General features: G+C 42.6%; 1 protein-coding gene across 4 annotated transcripts in view; it reads right to left on the reverse strand.

Annotated features, from left to right (window-relative positions):
* The window catches only part of FRMD4B (FERM domain containing 4B), a 257,085-nt gene that overhangs the window by 4,527 nt on the left and 232,876 nt on the right, over positions 1 to 19,682 (reverse strand). For all 4 annotated transcript variants that reach the window (XM_073644727.1, XM_073644729.1, XM_073644726.1 and 1 more), the window contains exons 12-21: positions 8,180 to 8,256; positions 6,929 to 7,067; positions 6,082 to 6,217; positions 5,803 to 5,936; positions 4,156 to 4,275; positions 3,766 to 3,994; positions 3,427 to 3,483; positions 3,199 to 3,331; positions 2,087 to 2,212; positions 751 to 1,517 (exon numbers count right to left, since the gene is read on the reverse strand). In XM_073644727.1, the coding sequence (XP_073500828.1) occupies positions 751 to 1,517; positions 2,087 to 2,212; positions 3,199 to 3,331; positions 3,427 to 3,483; positions 3,766 to 3,994; positions 4,156 to 4,275; positions 5,803 to 5,936; positions 6,082 to 6,217; positions 6,929 to 7,067; positions 8,180 to 8,256 (1,918 nt within the window). The remainder of the gene's footprint in view (positions 1 to 750; positions 1,518 to 2,086; positions 2,213 to 3,198; positions 3,332 to 3,426; positions 3,484 to 3,765; positions 3,995 to 4,155; positions 4,276 to 5,802; positions 5,937 to 6,081; positions 6,218 to 6,928; positions 7,068 to 8,179; positions 8,257 to 19,682) is intronic.

Genomic DNA, 19,682 nt, shown 5'->3' on the forward strand with positions numbered 1-19,682 from the left:
AGGGTTTGTCCTATAAACATTTATCATCTGACCATAGAACAGGTGATAAATGATCACTGGGGGAGAATATCAGGGGAGAAATGATCAAAAAGATTTGCAGGACCCTTGTCCGACGTCCATGATACTACACCATGGCTGCTGGGCCAGGGTCCTTATGAACTTCCTCAGCCGGCACTGAAATGTTGGCATCTCAATTGCCTCTGGTATATACCATGAAGTTGTGGCACAACATTGCCCAGTATGCCAGAATTTCAGGGCCGGTTGAAGAAGATTGAAGGACCCTGGTCCAGTTGAGCATTATGTGTTCAGGGTCCTGCAATTCCTTTTCCCCCCTCCCCATCTCTACCGAGACCCCACAAATCATAAGAGGGGTCCCAAAGTCCCTTGTGTGAATGGAGTGGTAGTGAGCATGTGCGACCACTGCTCTGTCAATGGTGTGTAGGAGTGGGTGGTCGCACATGCTCACTACAGCTCCAATCACACAGGAGAACTTGGGACCTCTGGGAGGAGAGCATGTGCGACCACTGCTCCATCAATGGTCTGTAGGAGTGGTGGTCGCACATGTTCAGTTCTCCATTCACACAGGAGAAGTTGGGACCTCTGTTCTAATCATCACCAAAACCCAAGAGATCATGCACGCAGCAACAATCCCATAAAAGGTCTGAAGGCCAAACCATAAGATAAATGTACTATGATTCGTCAAGGGTTGGTCCCCCTCTAGCCAAGTGAACAAAGATTGCTCCAACTTACCGGATGAACAAGATGGGGTCCTGACACTGGGAGATGAGGGAACTTGCATAGAAGCGTAACAAAGACTCCTCTGTGAGCCCCGGTCAGACTCATCTTTTTGACATGACGCCCGCTGGTACCATCCCCTTAAATGCTCGGCCACGATGGCCTTTTTAATGTTCTTGGTGATCTGCTCTGTAGTCTTTACAGGTTTCTTTTTTGGAAGCCTTAACGTTGCATAGGCATTGACAGGCATCAATTGGTCCGAATTATACCTCATATAGGGGTCGTAGCCATAGTGCATGGACGCACGATACGAGGGGTTCACACTGTACTGACCCTCCGTATCGTTCTCGTATATATAGCTTCCATTGTAGTAGGGGTCACTTTCCTGATAAGCCGAATATCCGGTGATGTAATAGCTGGAAGATGGTTGGTTCTGGGTGACTTGGTAAACACCGTTTCGGGCATCCTTGTGCGCCAGGTTGGGCATACTTCCAGAGTTTGCAGAAAAGTTTTGCTTCTTGTGACGTCCTCTTCTGTCCCGGGGACGATTGTCCAGGGTCTGGGTGGTGTAACAGTAGTTTTGCTTTGGCGGCGTGCTGTAGTACTCCGAGCTGGACTGGCTGGTGTAGGAAGATCCGTCATCTAGAACCTCGGTGCTGTTGCTCCTTTGACTTTTTGAGATGGAGAAGGTCGCGCTTCCATCGACTGAGTCATCAATCAGAGGAGTGTGGGACTCTAAGCTGCCCCGCCGCTGTCGGCCATTGTGGCTCATCCCTTCATTTCTAGGAAAAAAAACACAATATAGGATCACTATATAAATGCCATATGACTGGTGACAAAAGGGGTTTTTACAGGATTTTGGAAAGCTATTAAAGTTTTGCAAAAATATTTGCAGGATCCTGATGCAGCAGCCATGCCGGTAGTCCATTTGCTGTGGATCAATTCCTTGCACACCTCCTCCTACCCGCCAGTATCCCTAACTTTTAGATATGCGAAAAAAAAGCAGAATGCATTTTTTTTTTTTTTTTACATTTCCAAATTCATTTTGAAGGTTTCCTGCTGCTAAGTCTGAATGTGCCACAGGACGATGCAAGTATTTACATAGGTAATTCAGGTGGAGATGCTTTTTAAAGGACTACACCTATAGAATAAAATTCTGTATTCGTATGGGCAGAAAGTTCTAGATAAAGTCATTATACATTCACATCAACAATGTATACAAAGAAAATAAAATCTGCATATTCCAACGTGATCTGCAGCAATTATCCATCTATTATGTACAGACCGCTGCACCGATCGCGCAGGTGTCCGTCCCGCGGCCCTGATCTAGCGCAAGGTATTTCCGACTTACTGGAGGTGGCTGCTGCTGTAGGCGTTTCGTGTCAGCACAGGAGTGGAAGGCATGCTCCGACCGCCATGAGGCTTCCGCTCCGCAGTCTTGTACGGGCTGCTGTGTGTTGATGTCGGTTCTCTGTGACTATATATGGGAAGAGAAAATGTCTTATTTAAAAGCAAAGTTTCATAAAAAATGTGCTAATAAATTCCTTTAAAAATAAAAATAAATAAAATTATATATAATTTTAAGCTATTATGTTATCACTGCACTGCTGTATTAAAAAGAGCTTTAATAAATAATTTATATATTTGAAACCCATTTAGTACAGTTACAATATATACACATTTATATTATAGCTGTACTAAAAAATGGCTAACTATTTTTATATATAATTTTCCCTTTTTCTGAAGCCATTTTTAGTGCAGTAATGAAATGTGTAATATATATTTTTTAATATATAATATTGCACTAATAAATAGCTTTACAAAATAATATAATATATATATATATATATATACACACATACATATACTATCACTGCACTGCTGGATTAAAAAAATAAAAACAAATATATATATATTTTTAATAATATATAATTATTTTTTAAGCCTTTTTTAGTACAGCAATGATAAAATATTTATCTATTTGTATGTACTAAAATATATTTTATTTAAGCTGTGTTTAGTACAGCAATTCATTTTTTTTTTTATTACATTGTAACACTATGAAGATTCTCAATGACATGTTATTAGCATCTTTGCTTGAATACACTTTTTTTAAATTCATTTCTTCATTTGTCCACTAGGTGGCACCGTCGTATTGCGCCATCTGGTTCTACAGTGTATTTTATAATTGGATTTTATTTTTTCAGCTCTAATAGATCACTGGAACCTGGATTACTTAGATCCGGGGTCATTTATTTACTGGCATTTAGGACTAGAATGTGAAATGTGATTGTCTTGCTCTGACGGCACCTGAGACAATGGCAGCATTATATAGCGCGTGTCCTTCCTTCCGGTAAACACAGCTGAGCAAAATACCAGAACATACCAGCTGGCTACAGATATATTCGGGTAGTTTGTGACCTTGGCTTCTCCCCCACCCTCCATAAAATACTATGTATTTACCCTAAGAGGCGCATGTCTGAAAACTGTTCATTGAGAGAAGATTTTCTGCAAAGGCTTCTGTCTTTTGGGAGTCGGTTCTTGGGGGAATTCTGCAAGGAGCAGGATCTCGGTCCTTGAAGATAGATTGAGTCATCTGAAATAAAAAAAAAAAAAAAAAGTGTCTCACTATACTGTTTACTCATGCAAAACCAGCCACTAGGTGGCGTTTAGCTTTCTTTAGATACTCACCATCATCGAAGGTGGTTGTGTCGGACAAAGAGCTGCTTTCCGATGGGATGATATCATCTATAAAGTACGAAAAAAAGAGGTCATCTAGTGAATAGAACAAGAAGTAGCGACTCGATTGCTGACGATTGCTGCTGGGTTTTGACTAATTAAACCGAAATGTAACTAATTAGTCCAGATTAAACCCCCACAAGTAATGGTTAGGAGGATGCACAAATTTACTTTAATGACTTGGAGCAACAATAGGGACATGAAGGAGCTGGTGTGGTCATTGTAAGAAGCATTTAGTCACTTCTTAATCTTTGCTGACGCCCCTAGGGGTAAAAATGGTGGCCCATGTACCTTGTAGAAGAAGAGAGGCCCTCTTGGTTGGGTCTTTCCCCCTCTTGATCCTGTACTCATTGATGGCGCTCTCTATGTCCTGCAGCCTCTTTATGGAATCGCTATAATCCTGCTTCCTCTTCCTCTTGACGTTCTTCCCGAGGTCAGGCTCCATCAAAAGTTTCTTTGTCGCCTCCACCATTTGCTGTTGGATGAGGAACTTGTGCTCAAGATTTTGTAAGTCGGATTCCTGAGAGCAAAAAAAAATACAGAATTTAGCGTTACATAAAATTCCCCCCCAAAAAACGTATGCATCGGACCATTTCTGGGTTGCAGATGATGAGACTGATCTTCAAAAATTTGAGGCCACCATTGGATAAGGAATGTTAGGAATCGGCACTGATCATTTACCTCTTCACTGTGGAGAATATTATCATCCAGCTTAAAGGTAGCGCCCATTCGCCTGCGGACATTGGGGGGCTTCTCACCAGGATTTAGTGGGTACTCAGTTGGCAACTTTCCAGTTAGTTCCTAAAAAAACAAGAAGTGGAATAATTTTTTTTTTTATTTAAGGCAAATATTAATCTTTAATTTTTAAAGACCATCTCCCCCATTCCAGGTTAGAGTCCTCATCTCATGGCCAGACTGGCTACACAGAGCTTCTCTGCCCAGAGTCCTCATCTCATGACCAGACTGGTTACACAGAGCTTCTCTGACCAGAGTCCTCATCTCATGGCCAGACTGGTTACACAGAGCTTCTCTGCCCAGAGTCCTCATCTCATGGCCAGACTGGTTACACAGAGCTTCTCTGCCCAGAGTCCTCATCTCATGGCCAGACTGGTTACACAGAGCTTCTCTGCCCAGAGTCCTCATCTCATGGCCAGACTGGTTACACAGAGCTTCTCTGACCAGAGTCCTCATCTCATGGCCAGACTGGTTACACAGAGCTTCTCTGCCCAGAGTCCTCATCTCATGGCCAGACTGGTTACACAGAGCTTCTCTGCCCAGAGTCCTCATCTCATGGCCAGACTGGTTACACAGAGCTTCTCTGACCAGAGTCCTCATCTCATGGCCAGACTGGTTACACAGAGCTTCTCTGACCAGAGTCCTCATCTCATGGCCAGACTGGTTACACAGAGCTTCTCTGACCAGAGTCCTCATCTCATGGCCAGACTGGTTACACAGAGCTTCTCTGACCAGAGTCCTCATCTCATGGCCAGACTGGTTACACAGAGCTTCTCTGCCCAGAGTCCTCATCTCATGGCCAGACTGGTTACACAGAGCTTCTCTGACCAGAGTCCTCATCTCATGGCCAGACTGGTTACACAGAGCTTCTCTGACCAGATTCCTCATCTCATGGCCAGACTGGTTACACAGCGCATCTGGAGGACCCGTCCTGTCTTGTATTACACGAACAAGCCACTGATATCAATGGGAACTGTGTAATACTTCACTTCTCCTGTGGTGGCACTGCAGTCAAACGGAACACTTACAGACAGGTTTTCAAACCGATCACCCCTGATTGCCGAAAATCAGAAATTTTCATCAGGGAAACACTAAGTGATCAGCAACACCTGGACTAGTGGCGGCAGGTGACACAGCTGCAATGGGGACCGTTAGATGCCCCCACCTAACAGTGATGTTGGGTGAAGTAGGCAACCACCAGGCATACCCCCCCCCACCCCAATACCTGGTGGTCACCTACTTCACCCAACATCCACTGTAATATACATCAGAAGTTAGTAGGAATTATATGGACTAGTTCTTATTGCAGCAGGTAAACCCCTTAGCGGCTGTGGTGAACAGCAGCCATAGCATCTGAGGAGTTAGACGAGGGAAAGTTCTCCAATACCCTCATTGTGATCACAGAAACACAATGGGTTGTTTAATGGCAGCTGGGAGCGCATGCGGGACCCCAAATTTGTACCTTTTGCTATGGAGCCCAAGAATTTTTATGTACGCCCCTGACTTTATCCCACCAGTTTCGAAAGAAAATAAAAAGGGATCTGCGCCCACTGAGTCCTCGATCATTCACCCTCATCCCTCGTGGCCACTTACCGCCTCCCTCATACAGATCTTTTTAAGTTCTTCGATTTTTTTCAGGAGAACGTCCTGCAAATCTTTTTCTTTTTTCTTTAATTCCTGAATTTTCTCTGCTTTTTGCTCCTCGCTCACTTCTGAGTCGATAGAACCTGCCGATGCAAGATTGATTCTTGTCATTTCTCGAAGAAAACATTTTTTTTTTTTTTCTACCGAATGTTTTCCATTGCTGTCAACAAATGCGATAAAAAAAAATAAATAAATAAATAAAAAAAAAATATATATATATATTCCTACCTGAGGAGATTAAGCTGCCGCTGCTCGCCAGGATCACGGGGTTTTTTCCGTCCACCATCTTGGAAATTCTACTTGTGCTGTTTTCGGTCAGATCCATAGCAATTTCGTCCAGGCTGCGGGCGGTGGGAATTTTGGCCTGTGGAAAAATCAATAGACGTCTACAACTTGGCCGCAATAGAGTCTTTGGTAACTGGCTACAACCATTGCATACCCTCTATTATTCTCAGTTATCAGCCATTTAAAGCTGCAAAGGTACTGACTATAGTGGTTCTTCAGTTGGATCAATGATCAGAAATTCCTTCCAAAAAAATCCCTGCGATCACTTTAAGATCTGGGCACCTAACTATAGCCATTGCATGCACTCTCACTCTACTACTCCCTGTTATCAGCCATCTAAGGCTGCATAGATATTGACTATAGTGTTCTTCAATTGGATTAATGCATTAAAGTCTCTGCCATCACCAAGTCTGAAGTTTGCCAACAACTTTTACTTAATTAAAAAGTGACTACACAATGGTTGATGCTCCTTTAAGGGGGCACAATAGTATCTGCGGCTCTGCAGGGGTCGTTTAATTACATCACTGATCTGTCAGAGGTCTTTAAAATGTAAATGACCCCCAATAAAAAAAACAAAAAAAAACCAAAACTTTATTCCCCTTGATAGTAGCTCTCTCCTAGCAAAGTCACAGACCTTTCAGTTAATCATATAATTGGGTCAGATCCTTTATCATGTATCACTTAACTGCCTGAAAGCAATTAAAAAATTAAATAAATAATGGGCGAATATTTACAGCGGAGGTGTGAGCGGGGAGAGCGCGGGTCGCCACCACTGATTCCGGAGACTTACTTTGCTCTGCTTTCTATCCAGGTAGAATTGATGTTGACTAATTGCCATCACCCATATGGACTTGATCAGGGAATTGTTCGCATACCAGGTCTGAACTACAAAACCGCTCTGTCCAAAGGTTCTTCTGGACACAGAAATCCTGAACATTCAAGAGGAGAAAAAAAATAGCATGATGAACGATACAGATAACAGTGACAGATGAATGTACAGCCGGCTAGAAAATCTGTGTATACGGGGATAGATCCACCAGCTATACGTCTAATTGTGAAGTGCTGCAGGCATGTGATAAAGAAAAGGTATCAGCAGAGCTACAATCTGAATATCTAGTTAATATCTGTGTCTTTCTCTCATATCTATCAATGTAATATCTATCTTATCGAATATATCTCTCATATCTGTCTATTGTCTCTAATATCTCTCATATCAATAAATATTAATCAGATATAGATATCATGTGACTATTTATCTAAAATAGTTATTTAGTATCGATCTATCCCACTCAACTCTCTCTCCCCATCTAACTATCTATCCATCTCTCCTTCCATCCATCTAGCTATCTATCCCTCCATCTATTTATCTATCTATCCTGCCCTCCATCTCTCCTTCCATCCCTCCCTGGACTGGCTGACAGGAGAGCAGGAGAATCCTCCGGTGGGCCCCCTGTTATGAGCAGTACTTGGTACAGTATACTTGAATCACTATGTACAGACAAAGGCAGCATCTTGGCCAACACTGCCGCCATCCGTCCCTCAGTCTCATATATATCCATCCGCCAACTCACCGCTACCTTAAAACCATCCATCCTGGTAACAGAGGCTTACATCCTTTATAGAGATTGTCACCCCCTTTCATAGGCCCTCAGGGGCCCCTTCCCTCCTACGACTCTGCCTGTGTAAGTCTCTATAGTTCTGGCATTTCATTCATGAACTAGGACGTCCGGTAGAGAAGTGCTCTACATCCCTCCAGATAAGAGTCTACTGCAATCTACCATAGATTCAATGGCGGCCATACCACTGGTACAACTTGTACAGGGGCCCAGGAGGTCAGGGGGCCACAGCAGGTAATATTTTACATTATGATGAGCTATAAAGGGCCCATATATTGTTCTTGTACCGGGACCCCTTCTGTCTGTGCATGGTTGGTACAAGGTGGCAGATTATCATCCCACGGCCTCATACTGATTAATGCACAAACTTGCAGAATGTATATTATATATATAGTTTTCTATAGCAGATACCAGGTTTTTCTTACCTGCGAGGATCGTGAACTTCCACTGCAAATTTCTTTTCCCGGAAGTACAGATTCTCGAGCTGCTTCCACTGAAATAGCTGCAAGAGAAAGACGACGCTCGATTTATGTCCGATCATTATCCATCTAATGTGCGACGCCGCAAATGAATAGATCGCAAGTCGGGAAAAGTCGCTGCAAAGGCAATTCCATTATACAGGAGAGTAGAAGGCAAAATTATCTATGGCGGAACAAGAAGGCCTGAATTACACTCCACAAACAGAACATATAGTGCTGGAAGAAGACAAGATTATATCCGTAAAGGAGCAAAGAAGGGGACATGGAGGGGCGCGCGACACAATCAGGTCACAATATTACAGAAATAGCCCCAATTACACAGCCGGTGAGATCCTAGTGGATAAATATATAATGGGAGCGCAGCTCTGTATAATGTCCGGCACTGGGATAGATCAGTCAGAGGAGGATTCACACGGGGACATTGCTGTAAATCATTACACAGCGCAATCAATGGCATTACAGGCATGACGCCGAGGATTTACTATCAGATTGTCTCTGTGCACCGGCAATGACTGCTGAATGTATCATTAGTCGCTGGGATCAACACTTAGGCCATGTTCACACATACACGTTGGGTTTTGCTGCAGATTTTCATGCAAATTTTCAGCTGCGTTTTGCAGCATCAGCAAAGTCTATGAGAAACCAGAATTCTCTGTTCACACATGGTTTTTTTTTTGCTGCGTATTTTGGGACTTGGTTGTGTTTTTTTGGAAACTAGAGCATGTCACTTCTTTCAGCGTCTTTTCATGCATAGGAAGTAATGGGTGGTCAAAAAAACGCAACAAAACCGGCATTTTTAACGCAGCTGTTTTCCTGCCAGAGAAAAGTTAGCAGCAGAAAGAAAAAAACACAACGTGTGTGAACAAAGCCTTATATCGACATATCAATCTCTATGCATCCATCCATGTATCTAAATATGTATCCATTTAACTATCTGTCCAGATATCCATGTATCTTTCTCCACCAGGTGGGCTAATAATGTCCTCTTTTCATCTATTTTTTGGAATGCTGCCTGATTTTCTTACACAACATATATTTTTCCAGCTGTGTATCTACCCATCCATCTACCTATGCAGGGGCAGACAAATTATTGGTGCAACCTGTGCAGCTGCACCGGGGCCCAGAAGGTAAAGGGGTCCCACATCCAGCTCCAAAACAGGTGCAATTGTGCATTATGATGAGCCATATGGCTGCATAGGGCGGATATACTGTTCTTGCACAGGGGACTCCTCCGTCAGTGTATCTGCCCATCTATCAGATGAACTGTGCAGAGCCCAGAACATATAGGAACCATAGCGAACTTAAAAGCAGTCAGTATAAGATTACCTTTACAACCCCTTTCTATACACAAGTCCAAGTTTTATTTTCTGGACCGGCCGCAGATCCCCTGACCCAAAGATCACACATGCCTATGAAACTTCTGAGTTTGGGTTGTTGCCGGTCATCAGACCATGTGAAGCCGCCATCGATTATTTTATACTCCTTTCAATAAGCGCTGATTGAATATTTAACAAATCAATCTGCGTTCATTTAGACCCAACGTAAACTGACTTGTCAATAAGATCTTTTGGACTTTGTACACAGTCGGTGGCACGTCCTCTAATTGAGCCGACGACAAGAACGATTTTTTAGGATAAAACATGTGATCAGCGAATGCTCGATGGCTGAGGACAATTATAGGGCCTTAGGGGACCGGGCTCATAAATGTCACAGCTAATAATTACTGATGGATTGTTAGGGAGACTTTGTTGTGGGCTCCATAATGGGTTATACGAGGCGGTCGGTCGGGTCAGGCCATTATCTGAACACTATAAAAAAGCAAAAAAAAAAAACAACATATTTTACAACATGATACAAAGTAACACATCGTTCTGGTATCACGTTGTTACATAATACCTACTAAATACACTGTAGCCACCGGCAAAACCCTTTACAAACACTCGGCTTTGCATGATCTTGTAGAGGGAGGCCATATTTTCCTATCTTTGAATAAACACTGCAGGCGAGCCGCAGATCCACACTAAAGACAGGCGGCCTAGAATGCTGAGACTTGTAGTCCTTCAATAGTAAGTGCACAAAAGAGTTGCCTTATCCCAGAGAGTGGAGGAATCAGGCTAAAGAGCCAATAATCTAATTACTGGTCATCAAGGAACATTGTGTATGTGTCGTCAGCACTAAACAACGATACTTAAAAAGTGACTAACAATAATAGTTGTGACTGTAAATCCAATATTAAAAACGTGCGGCGCCGGAGAGTCAGAAAAAAAATCCAAAAGGAAAAAAAATAAAAAAATAAAAATAATAATAATAATAATAATAATAATAATAATATAACATAAAAAAGGAACAACCTGCAAAAACTCCTCCAATCTGTTCATAAACGTTACAAACTAGAACATTCAAAGAACTAAACAGTAAAACAAAGAGTGAAACAATCTGTTAAAAATAGTAAACAAATCCTCCATCGGTTTGTAAAACAGAAATCATATTCTAAGAAGGGTTGAAACAACGTATTAAAAAAATGGTACGATTCTCGATACAATATATTCAAAAGTCAAAACAACAGGTTGAAAAATTCCACAAAAATCTCTGAACGACGCAGTCTAAAACTCCGGAAAAGTAGCAAAAAAAAAAAAAAAAAAAAAATTCTCAATCCGACAGAAAGCTACGTTCAATCTCATACCCCAAAAAATGCTGCCGACCCAGAACCTGACCACAAGAAGCTGCAGAGTCGGTGCTCGCCCCATGACTTACCTAGTAGACTTTGTCGCCCTGCACTAAGTTCCCCATGATTAGCAGTAATCCACAGGGGCTGTGAGGCTGCTCCACTCCTGACTCTCCCTCTGTGATACTGAAAAGGTGAAACTCCAGTTTCCCAGCCCCGACCATCCCACTAGTGACACAACAGCGCAACGTCACAGCTGGTATGAGGAACACACCACTCCTGTCTGACACCACCACATACACATGTCAGTCTCAGTCATTACTGGAAGAACCTCTTCTACCCCCATCCTAGAAAGTGCACAGCTGCTGATAATAAAAACATAGAAAACTACAAGGATTTTATATGGATTATATGGTGTGTTTTACCTATTTTAGAATTTTAGTTTTATTTTATATAGAAGTTTAGGTTTATGTTTCACTTTATATAGTTTTAAATGATATTTTTATGCTATTAATATTATTTATGGTATAAATTTTATATTCATAGATTTATTTTACATTTTAGGTTTAGTTTTATATTACATTGTATATATTTTACATTTTATATATTTGTCATTAGTAACTTTATTCTACCATTGGCAAGGAGTTTGTATGTTCTCCCCGTGTTTGCGTGGGTTTCCTCCTCCGGGTTCTCCGGTTTCCTCCCACACTCCAAAGACATACTGATAGGGAATGTAGATTGTGAGCCCCAATGGGGACAGTGATGATGATATCTGTAAAGCGCTGCAGAATATGATGGCGCTATATAAGTGAGTAAAATAAAAAATTTCATTACGGCTTCAGGACCTGATTGTACCAAGTGGGCACAGATTAGTATCAGATCTTAAAATGATCTATCCAGTAAAATGTATTAAGGCAGCGTGAGGTTTCTTTTGTTTGTTTTTTGGTTTTTTTTAAGCCAAAAATTCATGCTATTTTTACAAGCTTTTCCCTCCTTTTTTTGCTTTGGAGTTTTGTCTTTCTTTTCCTATTGAGAAGTCTATTAAGGAACACATAAAAAAAATCAAAACCTAGACCATGCTTCTTTATGAAAAAAATGCCCAAAACTGTACAAAAGAAAAACAAAAAGCCACAAATAAAAAAAGCAAACTAACAAATATAATGCGTTGTTGCACTATCTCTCATATTGCCACAATCTGGAAAAAAAGCGCCTAAAAGTGACCTGATAAATCTTTTTGCCAATAGTTTTCTAAGCAGCAAACATTCCTGTAATCCCCCCCCCCAAAAAAAAAATATATATATATTTTTTCTTTTTTTGCAGCTTTATTAGATACAGTCCAGTGTTACTAGGGAAAGCAGTGCATCATCAGATAGTAGTGGTGCGGTCTGCAGGCGGAGCGCAGGTGACGGACACACCTTGTCTTGTTACCTGTGTCATTGAATGACTAATCGTATACACATTCCAAACGCTGAGAATCTTCCCTGGAAATCTGCGCGGACGATGACTACAAGAAGTCACTGGATGATCTTCCCTGCTAATGATTAATTAAAAACTCGGGAACCCGAAAGGATGGATCCGGCGCTGACAGATGGAGACGAACGTGTCAGTGATTGTTCCCGCTGCACTTCCCTCAAAATAAGAACATATGATTCAATTTCCCTTTTGACATCAACGATGAAGTCATCCAACGATGCTCCGCCGATCGCAGGGTGACATGACTCATGATGGATTTAAAGGGACTCACAGGACTCAGGGAGGGAGGGGTTAATACAAAAGCCTTAGACCTCGAACAGAAAATTTTGATCAGAGTGTGATCTAAGTGTCATCTCGTGGAGAAATAACAAAGTTTCTCCACCTTCTGTTTTCTGACATTCTGTGAAAATCGGACTGCACTTGGATGCCTTCTGAGTGCACTCCGATTTTTTCACGGACCCAGATGACTTGCATTGCCGATTTTGAGCCAACACTCGGATCAAAACTGGACATGTCTCCGCAATTTTCTGGAGACCGTGCAGTCCGCAAAAAATCATGGATCTGTGAATGATCTCATAGACTATCACAGGTACGAGTGCTATCCGGGAAAACCAGGGATACGCAAAAATCGGACAAAGGAACCAAGTGCCCTAAAGGATCCCAGAAATGGACACCTATGCATCATACTGGCAAGTGGCATAACCTGAAGCTTGTGGGTCCCAATGCCAAATATCCAACAGGCACCCCACCTATCAAGGGTTTTTAATAGCATTGGTCTTCAAATATGGGACAAAGGGGCCAGATTCTGGACCCCTGCAACTTTCCAAACTTCTCCACCAGATGAACGATAATACAAGGTCCTTTTTGCAGACCACATCCCTTCCACTACTCTCTTTCTGCCCCCATGAAGGTGTATCTGGACACCGAGGGCATCATCCTGGCACAACGCACAGAAAACATTCAGGCAGCTTTCTCGGGGCAATCTAAAGATTTGCCCTTTCTTTTGGAAGTCCAGAAAGGTGTCACCATTTTGAAGGACATTTTGGTAAGAGTTGTCAAGTATGGTATGGATGGCACGGATACACGCTGAGCTGAATAGATGCCCTCTATCTATGGTGCAGATTGAGGGTGGTTTCCAAGATGAAGAAGAACATGGCACCAAGTGTTGCTGCTTCTAGCTCCTGTCTGACCCACAGGGTAAAGGTGGGCATATTCCAGCAGCTCGGGGTAACATGGGCCGGATTATTCCTCCACTACAACTACATACCAAGCTCTCATCTGTAACTGGATCCCAGTAAGCAAACATTCCACATTCCCAGTATCTCCAGGACTGGAAAACCCAGATGTCAGCAGGAGCCAAAAGGTTTGCACAACTGCTGAATCCCTTAACAAGTCCGGGGATCTCCAGGGATATTTGTCCGACCCCAAGACTGATGTTTTATATGGTAAAAGTAAATAGTCCTTTCCCAGGATTTCCTCCGCTGCACACATGTATCTTGTGGGGTCACTAATGTCCGCCGGCCGCTACTGACATCAGTTCTTGAGTAAATCTACAATTTTAGACAACCGTTGTCTGAACCTGCAAATTTTGTCAGCACAAGTGTCAACTGATCTAGAGTGTGTCAGGGTGACCTCTCCCAAGAAGGACTGGGCATACTGAGTATCAACATGTCTGACTATTTGTTCTTTTCTGAAATATATAGTATTAAATATACATACAATATACACAAAGGTGATGTAATGTATGTACACAGTGACTGCACCAGCAGAATAGTGAGTGCAGCTCTGGAGTATAATACAGGATGTAACTCAGGATCAGTACAGGATCAGTAATGTAATGTATGTACACAGTGACTGCACCAGCAGAATAGTGAGTACAGCTCTGGAGTATAATACAGGATGTAACTCAGGATCAGTAATGTAATGTATGTACACAGTGAGTGCACCAGCAGAATAGTAAGTGCAGCTCTGGAGTATAATACAGGAGGTAACTCAGGATCAGTACAGGATCAGTAATGTAATGTATGTACACAGTGACTGCACCAGCAGAATAGTGAGTACAGCTCTGGAATATAATACAGGATGTAACTCAGGATCAGTAATGTAATGTATGTACACAGTGAGTGCACCAGCAGAATAGTAAGTGCAGCTCTGGAGTATAATACAGGAGGTAACTCAGGATCAGTACAGGATCAGTAATGTAATGTATGTACACAGTGACTGCACCAGCAGAATAGTGAGTACAGCTCTGGAATATAATACAGGATGTAACTCAGGATCAGTACAGGATCAGTAATGTAATGTATGTACACAGTGACCGCACCAGCAGAATAGTGAGTGCAGCTCTGGAGTATAATACAGGATGTAACTCAGGATCAGTAATGTAATGTATGTACACAGTGACTGCACCAGCAGAATAGTGAGTACAGCTCTGGAATATAATACAGGATGTAACTCAGGATCAGTACAGGATCAGTAATGTAATGTATGTACACAGTGACCGCACCAGCAGAATAGTGAGTGCAGCTCTGGAGTATAATACAGGATGTAACTCAGGATCAGTACAGGATAAGTAATGTAATGTATATACACAGTGACTGCACCAGCAGAATAGTGAGTGCAGCTCTGGAGTATAATACAGGATGTAACTCAGGATCAGTACAGGATCAGTAATGTAATGTATGTACACAGTGACTCCACCAGCAGAATAGTGAGTGCAGCTCTGGAGTATAATACAGGATGTAACTCAGGATCAGTACAGGATAAGTAATGCAATGTATATACACAGTGACTGCACCAGCAGAATAGTGAGTGCAGCTCTGGGGTATAATACAGGATGTAACTCAGGATCAGTGCAGGATCAGTAATGTAATGTATGTACACAGTGACTGCACCAGCAGAATAGTGAGTGCAGCTCTGGAGTATAATACAGGATGTAACTCAGGATCAGTACAGGATCAGTAATGTAATGTATGTACACAGTGACTGCACCAGCAGAATAGTGAGTGCAGCTCTGGAGTATAATACAGGATGTAACTCAGGATCAGTACAGGATCAGTAATGTAATGTATGTACACAGTGACTGCACCAGCAGAATAGTGAGTGCAGCTCTGGAGTATAATACAGGATGTAACTCAGGATCAGTAATGTATGTACACAGTGACTGCACCAGCAGAATAGTGAGTGCAGCTCTGGAGTATAATACAGGAGGTAACTCAGGATCAGTAATGTAATGTATACAGTATATGCTTGTGTCACATGTCAGTTCTGGCTGCTACAAGAAATGTAATGATAACATTGCGGAATCATTAGTGACCATTGGATATATTGCGCCATTGAATTCCAGCTGTATCATAGAATCATAGAATCATAGAATGGTAGAGTTGGAAGGGACCTCCTGGGTCATCTGGTCCAACCCCCTGCTCAAAGCAGGATTCACTAGATCATCTCAGACAGATGTCTGTCCAGCCTCTGTTTGAAGACGTCCATTGAAGGGGAACTCACCACCTCTCCTGGCAGCCTGTTCCACTCATTAATCACCCTAACTGTCAAAAAGTTTTTTCTAATATCTAATCTGTGTCTCCTCCCATTTAGTTTCATCCCATTAGATGAAATCATAGAATTAATCATAGTATCATAGAATTAATCTTGGAAGCCATGTGTCAAAGGTGAAAAGTGGTAACATCCTGAAGGTCATCCAGACCAGCCAGCCACCACTAGTGAAGCCAAGGCATAGCTGGTGGAAACCATTATTCCAAGGTCTGAAAAAATGCAAGGACTCCCATCATGGATCATATTGTGATCAACAGGAATCCAGTGTCATGGCTCAGTACATGATCGGATCTCATCCAGTCATATCTGGTTGTCTACTGGATTCACTATTTGGCCACAGAAATTGTCAGGGAAGTGGTCGGAGGTTTTACGTCAATTGTCACAGTTTCCATTCACGTTGGCCATCTCAGATGACGGCCGCCTGATGTCTTTTTGTCTGGTCACCATGAATGTGGCTCCGAGACCACAGAAAGGTTCATGAGGTCGGCTCCGACGTGAAGTGATATAAAAATAGCCTTCAGATTATAAAGAAACATGAAGAAATCTTCACACTTCCCTATTCCGTCTGTAGATTTCTTATTTATGATGTGAGAGGGAATACATCTGGAAGAAGCATTTTTGCATTTCTTGGAGCCACCACACTAAAGGCTGGAGAAGATGAGCAATCAGACTGCTGGGAAATCGATGGAGCCTTCATGCAAAATATGTTTTATCACAAAACCTCAATATCTTAGATGTCAATCAAGACTAACAGAAGAAGTGTTCAGATGCCTGATATCTCCTCCAACGTCCCCCACCACAAACTCTACCCCATGAGAACCCACCAGATAGCATCTAGCACTGGCTTCTACTCATGGTGTCCAATGATTGATGGCTCCCAAGGTGCCTTAGAGCCAAAAGAAGAAAATGCCAAAGTTCTGACTTCTTAGAAACAAAGTTGTTGTTTTTTAAAGGAGTTCATTATAAGGTAGGCGATAACTTGAAGACCTGTGGAGGTCCTGCTGAGATCCCCACTGATTGCCCTACTAGGGGACTATTAGACCTCAAATACATGAAGCATTAGTTCAGCATGCCCACTGCTGCTCGATTCATCCTAAGGAATCGTTATAGCGATCGTTTGGGGTCTCTACAGTCAGAGTCGGGCTGATCTAGAAGTAATAACCTGTGTATAGTCAGGAACTTCTTCTTACCAAAATACCCCTTTAAATGGTTAAGAAAAACATAATTGCATTTTCTTCCCAAAACAGCTCCACATATGTCCACAGGCTGTTTGTGGTACTGCAGTTCAGTCTACTCATTTTGTATAGTACGAAGTTGTAATATCAGAACCGGACTCAACCCATGAAAAGGTGTGGTGCGGTTTTGGAAAGGAAGCAGCCACAATTTTCTTAGATTCAAACAGACATATTTGGGGGTCCGCATAGAGACGGCAATGTCTATCCTGACTTCTGGTCTCCTGATGTGAACTGACAGCCTCAAGGCATATATAATGCTGTAAGCTCTGGTCAGGAGACCCATGGCCGGTCAGGTGGGACATCATGGTCCTTACTCGGCCCATTCTTCTTGGACGTCTGAATTCAGCCTTATCGTGTATAATCCCTTTAAGAGGTGGTAAAAGGGAGGAGGTAAAGGTGTTTTCCTAATTCATGATTGGTGTGGATCCGAATACTGATCCTGGCGAAGAAGGGGATAAAGCGCCGGTACTTTTTCCTTGGACAGCGGCGCCAAAGCCACCAAGCACCGCTTGGTATGCCAGAGGTCGGACCACCATGGTTCATAAAGTGACCACCTATCCTAGCGATATACCATCATTGTATCAGATGGGAAAACCATTTTCACAGAGGAAAAGGGCAATTATAATATATTTTCTTGTCCTATTAAAGGGGTTGAGGACAATTTTATTTTTCTTAAATGCATGTATTTTTGGCTAAAAAACATTTTTAGAATTGGTTTCCAATAAAAATGTTGCACTGTTTGCCTTTTATAGTCTATTGCTGGTAGCAGATTGAGTCAACTGAGTATCTGTCAGTGAGCTCTGTCTGATAGTGAGTTGATAACTCTAACATGTCTTTTTCTGAGCTCCTCTCAGCTGATTTTATGACCACAGTATAGATTGTGCAGGGAAACAAAAAGTCTGTAAAATGCAAAACGGTGCAACATTTTTAATGGAACCCAATTGCAAAAATGATTCATGCATTTAAGTAAATATGTAAGAACAGTGCAAAACAAGTTACTGATCAGCTATCCGGAGGAAATGATGGCTGGCATACACTGGCACAGCTAGCAGTCCTGGCACAGAGCTCCAGTTAGTCACCCCCTTCCCTGAGGGACTGATAATCCGGAGCATGCGTACAATATGGATCTGGTTACATATCACACCACAACAGATTACTCAGTCCAGGACGACAAGTGCATTATTGCAAAATACAGCTGTTATCTGTCCGGAAACTCAAGCCGTGTGTGTCTGAACGTGTAAGAAGACAGACAATGTGGTCAGTGTGCTCATTGTGCGCCAGCCAGATACGAGACGGGCCCCGTATGACATCTACGAACCCCCTCCCCTCCTCCACCAGGATGCAGTAGAGACTATTATTGGAAATTTGTATTAAAGGGATATTTCAGTAAAACACTTTAATCCACATCATGAAATCACATTAGACATATTCACTTTAAATATTACATCGTATGAGGCGTGCACAGACGTAGGTCCGCTACTGTCAAAAAGTAGGATCACTAAAATCAGGTAGGTGGAGCCAAGTGAGGGTATTCCTTCCCATCTCAGTCTTAGGCAATCAGAAAGTCAGAGAGGTGGAGCCAAGTGAGGGTGTTGCTTCCCATCTCAGTCTTAGCTAATCAGAAACTCAGGTAGGTGGAGCCAAGTGAGTGTATTGCTTCCTTTCTCAGTCTTAGCCAATCAGAAAGTCAGGTAAGTGGAGCCAAGTGAGGATGTTGCTTCCTATCTCAGTCTTAGCCAATCAGAAACTCAGGTAGGTGGAGCCAAGTGAGGATGTTGCTTCCTATCTCAGTCTTAGCCAATCAGAAAGTCAGGTAGGTTTAGCCAAGTGAGGGTGTTACTTCCTATCTCAGTCTTTCTTAGCTAATCAGAAAGTCAGGTAGGTGGAGCCAAGTGAGGGTGTTGCTTCCTATCTCAGTCTTAGCTAATCAGAAAGTCAGGTAGGTGGAACCAAATGAGGGTGTTGCTTCCTATCTTAGTCTTAGACAATCAGAAAGTCAAGTAGGTGGAGCCAAGTGAGGGTGTTGCTTCCTATCTCAGTCTTAGCCAATCAGAAAGTCAAGTAGGTGGAACCAAATGAGGCTGTTGCTTCCTATCTTAGTCTTTGACAATCAGAAAGTCAGGTAGGTGGAGCCAAGTGAGGGTATTGCTTCCTATCTCCGTCTTAGTCAATCAGAAAGTCAGGTAGGTGGAGCCAAGTGAGGGTGTTGCTTCCTATCTCAGTCTTTCTTAGCTAATCAGAAAGTCAGGTAGGTGGAGTGTAACATACCTGGCGGCGTCCTTGCATAGTGGTCCATCTCCCACTGTGCAAGAGCGCGCACTTGATCTCCAGTCCAGTCTGCTAGCCTGGCTTCCCTCCATGCTGTTTGCTTGCCTCTGTTTCTGCTGCTTAAGGGCGGCGCCCGATCACTTCCTGTTTCTTGTACCTGCTGCACACACACCCCTTGTGCATCCTCAGCCTATTGCTGTCTGTCACCTGGTATTTATCCCAGCTCCTCCCAAGAAACCCAGCCTGAGCATTGTGT

This window comes from Phyllobates terribilis, unplaced genomic scaffold (assembly GCF_046119375.1).
Source record: "Phyllobates terribilis strain yellow unplaced genomic scaffold, ASM4611937v1 Scaffold_8__6_contigs__length_399053987, whole genome shotgun sequence".
Classification (NCBI taxonomy): Eukaryota; Metazoa; Chordata; class Amphibia; order Anura; family Dendrobatidae; genus Phyllobates; species Phyllobates terribilis.